Source organism: Charadrius vociferus, unplaced genomic scaffold (assembly GCF_000708025.1).
Source record: "Charadrius vociferus isolate BGI_N301 unplaced genomic scaffold, ASM70802v2 scaffold169, whole genome shotgun sequence".
NCBI lineage: Eukaryota > Metazoa > Chordata > Aves > Charadriiformes > Charadriidae > Charadrius > Charadrius vociferus.
In genome coordinates, this window is record NW_009652966.1 from 166,215 (window position 1) to 173,048 (window position 6,834).

Genomic DNA, 6,834 nt, shown 5'->3' on the forward strand with positions numbered 1-6,834 from the left:
TTTATATTTCTCTGGCTATTTCAGTGAGGAACAGATGGCTTTAAAACACAGCTTTCACGTGCAGTGTCCTACCAATTTAAATGGAAAGAATTTTACATTCTAACTCTGTAACTGGGGCCACATCATGTTCTCCTCACGGCTCCCTGTGCTGCTTTATTCAGCAGAAGGATTCCTCTCCAGAAATCTGTCTTCAGTTGTTACATTAGGGAATTAAAGTGTACGGTAGCTTGTGTACAGATACCTTACATGAACTGTAGGCCTTTAATTCCTTCCTTTGGGTAGCAAATGAAACATTTCGTATGTCCAAGGTGACATTATGGAACTATGGGGAATATATTATTTTTAAGCAGTGGTGGAAGTCTCTCTGAGTAGGAAAACAGGATTGTAAATAGCAAGGTATTTTTTTATAAAATCATAATAATAAGACACAAAGCTTGGACTTTGAGACTTGGTTTAGATAAGGGAATTATGCTGAAGTTGGTTAGGTTCAAGTTTCATTTTATTCAAAGTATAATAGGCATATGGCTAGTACATTGGACTGAAAATAAGAATTCCAGCATGCTTGGAAATCTTCTGTGGAAGCTGGAAAATATTCCATAAAGTTGCATGTTGTTAACACCTTGTTTCTTTGTTTACGATAATATTACTGTAGAAGTGCATCCTGGATATAAGTAACTTTGCTGTGGTGAAAACAGGACAGGTAGGTTCACAGTAGCTGAGGAAGAGTGGTGAGGTTTGAACCTTGTCTGTGATTCAGAGTTCTTGGTAAGCATTAGCGTTGGCTTAAGTGGCATGCTCATATGGGAGTATCAGCTCTTAAAATAAGTGTTATTAAGCAAACAAAGTGAGTTTTGGTATAACAGGGAATAAGGTCAAAAATAAGTAGCAACGAGGTGATCTCTAGAGGTCCCTTCCAACTCTGAAAATTCTGTGATTCTGTGACCTACGTGTGGTTACCTTGCTTAAACAGAGGTAACATATATATTTATGTCATATTGTAGTATACCAATGATAAGGAACATCTGCATTCTTTCGTCACATTGCCTATTTGACTTTTTTCAAATATATTGACACTATAGAAAGTAACCTTTTTGTGATGATGTTACCTTATCACTTCAGAGTTCTAGATGTCTTTTTCAGTAAGAATTTAGCTTCTCAATTAGATAATTTTCTTCTTAACATTATTCGTACAAGTTGTGAAAGCAGGAAAATACTTGTAACTGTGATCCTTTAAATATCAGGAAAACTTTGGGGGGGTGGAGAGATGGAGAAAAAGGTAGAAAAGCTGTCAAGTTTACAGAAATAATCACTTTAAATCTACAGGCTGAGGCATGTATGATTCTGTGTATTGCTGCTCTAGGTGCCAAACTTGAAAATGCAGGGATTGGATATCTTATAGCGTTTCAAGATAGATACCTAAAATCAGGCATTATTTAGACTGAAAAACATTGTCATGAGTTGTGCTGTTTTAATATTTGAAGTATTTTTTTCCAAAACTGTGAAGTAAATTATTCAGAAAGTTCTGTCCTGCATTTAAAAATAAAGACTTTTTGCTTTCCATGTTAGTCAAGTTCTTAATTTTAGAATATTTTGAAATGCTATAATTCAAATAGGAAAATTATACTTTGGGCTAATACTCAAGTAGTGGCTAGACTACATTTCTGTCATTAATTTGCTGTATTTGTTTCTGAAATCATCATGAAAGAAGTACTATTTTAAAAAAAGGCCTTGTGATTCTGATTTTATTTTTATAGCAGTGTGAAGAGTAGAAGATTTTCCTGAACTGGTTTGTGCTTGCATAAGCTGCTAGGAGTAGAAGTAGCATAACTACATGTGGTTAGCGGACTTTATATAGTAACTACAGACTATAAAATGCTCAATTTTGAATTGAACTGTTGGGGAAAAAGCCAGGACTTTTTAACCTTGTAGTCTCTAAAGTCTATGTACCAGATCTAATTTTGAAAACACTTTGAGATTTAGTTGTGCATTTACAGTGGAGTATCAGTAGTTTATTAATTCTAAAACCTGAAATGATGCATATCCATCTTAACGCCTTATTATAAGTATTTTAGTTGACATGATTTTTATGCAATAATTTGACATTTCTAGAGTTAATCTCCTTTAATATATATATACACTCCTATTATGTTATTTTACTGATCTTATTTAAAAAGGGAACATTACATATTGAATACTGTACCTCAATTTTATTGTACTGATTTTACTGGTTACCAGGTGGGGTGGCAGTTGAAAAATTTGGTGAATGCACTACGAGAGGATCCGAGTGGTGTTATCTTAACTTTGAAAAAGCGACCTCAGAGCATGCTTACCTCAGCACCAGCTTTACTGAAAAATATGAGATGGAAGCCCCTTGCTCTGCAGGTAATGAAGCTTAATCATAAGTCATACACCATCATTTTAACTATAGATTATCTCGATGCTTTATTGTGCTTCATCTCAGCAGCATATGGATTTACTCTTGTATACTTTGAAAAATTGTTTCTGAAATGATTTCTCTGCAGTTTGTTCTCATAGGCTCAATTGAATTTAAACCTGTTATTAGAACTTTTCAAAGTTAAGCAGTAATCATCCTAGTGTTTTACAATGCAGAAAGGTAGCCCCAGGTAACTTTTCTAGCCAAGGGGAAACAAGCATACTTCAGAAACTGATAATTTTTAGTTTGACTTCTTGTTCTGCTCTCAGTGCAGTATAAACTCAAAGAAAGAGGGGAGGAACAGATCTTGAGTTCTCAGTTTGATCAATCATGAAGTTATAGGAAAATGTATAAGAGGATTTTATTTAATAAACCACTTGACCATCAAAATTTCCTCATGTAAATAAAGTCATATTCGTGTTGTTGAGATTGAACTCTTGCACATAAGGAGGTGTAGCACAGGATGTCCGGCTGGGCCTTTAATTTTAGTAAGCCTGCAATGTGCTGAAAACCATGGAATGGTTTCATTAAAACTTTCGTGTTTCACTCTAGGATAAAATGTCAATGTGATGGATTACTCTAGGAAATAAAAGTTGTGTCCAGACTGATGAAAGCAGGTAACCAACAGATGGAACTGACAAACAATCCCCCTTTTTTTATTCAGTTCAGATAGAACAATGTTTAGAAATTTATTTTCTTTGCATAAAGAATGCATTCTTCGGGACATTTTTATTCTCACAAGAAAAAGTTTCATTTAATATTAAGTACATTTCAGAGAAAAAAGACTTCTGCAAAGTTCAGGCAAAAGGAAAGTGAGATATGGAAATGCTAATGCCAGTAGCTGTGGTCTTTGCCATCTAAAATATTAAGAGATTCATAAAAAGAACTAATGCCATGAAGAACGTCTTTCAAATATGTGTGTATATATATAAATTATTTTATAGTGGTTAAATGCATCACTGTTTTTGAAACTCTGTACGTTTTTAAATGATTGAGATGTCTTGGTCTTTCAGATAAAAAATACTGACTAGACACGTGACAAAAAACTTTGAACCAAAAATATCTTACTAGCGTCTGAACATAAAATTGCAAATCTGTATGCATGATATGAGTGTACGAATGTCCATACTTGAAGGCTGCACTTTTATTATAGCTTTGCTGAGAATATAAATACAAATGAAAAATCCACATCACTGCTTTAAATGGGGTCAAATGCTTTCAGTCTAAATCCTCTTTGGGTGAGTTTGGTATTTCTTTGGGTGAATTGGGTCGTTCTCCTTAATGTTCCTTTTTGCTTCACTGTATCATTTGCTGCTGGAATAATTACACTGAAGACCCCACAACAGAAGTTTCTAACACGGGCCACTGATGCAGACAATAGCAAATAAACAATTAATTCAAGACAGGCTACTCCAAAAGAGTGGGAAGAAATTGGATAGAAACCAATTTCCACCATCTAAACTAAGTCTGGTAGGAAAGTGAGGATTCCTGTGGTCCTTTTACAGTGAATGCAGTCGTGAGCTACGGCTGTGGCCCTGCCTGAAACTCCACACTCACTTCCAGAAGCAAAAATCCAGTCATCTTTTAGTGTGTTTTATTTGGCTCTGATTTACAGCTCAGCATCCTTAGTTCAATACGGATACCAGGGTGTTATTCAACTGATTTAACTTTAGATATGTGCTACGTACCTATCTACATATCATTCAGGTTTCTCATTTTTATTCCCTTTGGCCAGAGGACATAAATAGCAGTTACTGGTTCATTCATCTCTATCCGTTTTAGACTGATCTACCTCCGGATGAGGTGAATTGAACCCTGCGCATGCCTCTTTCTCTCCATTTGATGATAAAGGGAGTCTGGGCAGCTAGCTCACATGTAGATTATCTGTATTACATAATTTGAAACTGACCCTAGATAAAAGTTTTCTGTAAGCTTACAGGTTTGGGGAGGGAGAGTAATGGGAGTATGGGGTTTTGGTGTGGGCTTTTTGCTGATAGCATAGAAAATATGAATATTTTTAAGGCTAATATGAGCACAAATAGAGATATTATTAAACATTAAAGATATAATTCTGTTATCACGATGATATTGTTCTGATTTTATCAAACATGGCACCAGGAAAAGGCCAGAACTTCATTCAACACTTATGTGTGCAGTGTGCATATGTGTGTCTGTTGTAATTTGTGATTTTAGTGTGAGAAACAACAGTTTTCTTAAGTAGACTTGAGTGTCAAAAAAGCTCTAGGGCGAAGTGAAGATAAACTTCAGAAGCTGCATAATGTGGAGATTTCTGTTGTTAATTTGTGCAGATCAGAGGTGAACAGCTGTTAAAATCAGCTGATGTTAGTTTAAATGTAGCTTAAGTGTGAAATCGGTCCTGTATGTTTGGTTAATAACAAACAGCAAAAGCAGAGTGCAGTGTAATTTTATAGCTATTAAAAATATAAAGAAATTATGTTTGTTTAACAGAATCTACTTCAACATTTTCTGAAAAGAAATCTTCAGGAAAGCTGTATGTTTTGTAATTGTGATTTGCCCTATGGCTGTTGTGAAATTTCTTGTGCTCCTGATTCACGTAAGGGAACTATTCTCTAATAGGAGCTTGGGAGACAGTGTGAGAGGAAAGGGGGAAAATGATAGCAAATAGGAAAAAAACATAAGGAAAAGCAGTACTTTGGAAGCAGGGGAAATTATAATAACTTGCTTTCCTATATCAGGAAGTCATGAAATAATTGAGAATGTTATAACTCTGCTGACATCCCAGAGCTAAGTTAATTGAACCATATGTATTATTCAACAGACACAAGCTGTAAGGAAATTATGACTCAGTAATAATTCTGTTAAAGTACAAAATACGAGCAAAATATTCAAGACTCTAGAATAAGATATGGGGATGAAATTCTGATAAAATGGGAATTTGGATCTGCAAACTGGCTGCTGTGTGGTTTTTTGGTTCTCCAAAGGAACAGAGGAAAAACTGGTGTCACATCCTAATCAAATTGCAGTGAATGAGGTGGGAAGGTGGAAGTTTGCCCCAATGTAAGGAGACTGACGCAAAAGCAGAGGCTGAGTTTTTGTATGCACCCCACCAATGAATATGTTTATCAGCTGTTGTAGCAAATGTAGAAGTTAAATATGTCAATGAATTAAATTGAGACTCATTTACATTGAGATTTACATTAGATTGTTTTAATTGAGAGCCTTCAAAACTTAGTTTTAGCTGAAAGTGAATAATATTGAGGCGTTATTGGTAAATGGTATTCTGCTTGTTTAGTCAATAATTGTATGTAAGAACATGAAGTTTACCATTTGCAGCTACATGAAATACTAGACTTAGAGGAATACTTAGTATCTCTCCTTTAAGTTGGGAAAGTGCTAGACGAGTCTTCCAGTTCAGGCAGTATGCATTACCAGTGTATCGAGCAGTTTGGTGTGTGAGTGACAGGGCATCCTAATAATTAAATTATGCATTCTGATAATGACATTTTTAAGAGCTTGCTGTCCACTGTTAGTGATCTAGACTAGTTACATGCCAGCCAAACGTTCCTGGTCTCTGAGTGTGAAAAACGCTTTTCGATCATTCAGATATTAACTGGTTACTAATTGGCATAAATACTTTTTAGAACATTCAGTGATTCACTTTGAACAGCTCTGCCTTCACATAGCAGTCTTGCCATGAATTATGAGTTAAATACAGTCTGCATAATTATTGATTAATTCTTTGGGATTTTTTTTTTCTTTTAGCAGAAATGTGGTATATTCATTCTTTTCACAAATATTTTTATCCTTAGAATAAATGTGCATGGTTAGGGGAAAGAAAGAAGAAGAATTATGCATTCTATGTAGGAGTCCTGAAACTGATATCGAATGGCTCGATGTACAGTAAAATAATACAATTAGCCTATGGCTATACCATGCACCATTACATAATGAGTTTCTATTTACAAGTGCATTAATTCCAGCTCTAAGGTCAATCAGTATGGGAAGAAAAACATCCTTTTTTCCCCCTTGTGTCCTGATTAAAGGAAGTGCTGGATAATTTTTGTTTTGTTTTGTTTTCTGTGACTTGATGATTGTCTGTTTTAATATCCATCAGTATCCAACTTGCAAATAATCAAAGTTCTCCCTTGATGCGTTCTGGAATCTTGTCCGAATTTGTGAAGTCAAGGGATTTTTCAGCATGTGTTTCCATTATTGCTTTTATAACATTTCAATTAGACAGCTGTGGCTTTGGAGAATTTGTGGTTGCCTTTGCAATTGAAAATATTCATTAATATGGTAGTCTACTGTAAATATTAAGGTGTTATGCTTGCAAGACAAATCTTACTAAATTTGCTTTTCAGTTACTTGTTCTGATACTCTGATCTGTTGTGTGAAAGCCTAGAATGGTATTTCAGATG

General features: G+C 35.0%; 1 protein-coding gene across 1 annotated transcript in view; it reads left to right on the forward strand.

Moving 5' to 3' along the window:
- Window positions 1-6,834, forward strand: part of CNKSR2 (connector enhancer of kinase suppressor of Ras 2) — a 186,065-nt gene that overhangs the window by 82,116 nt on the left and 97,115 nt on the right. The window contains exon 9 of the mRNA XM_009893115.1: window positions 2,236-2,382. Coding sequence (XP_009891417.1) covers window positions 2,236-2,382 — 147 coding nt within the window. The remainder of the gene's footprint in view (window positions 1-2,235; window positions 2,383-6,834) is intronic.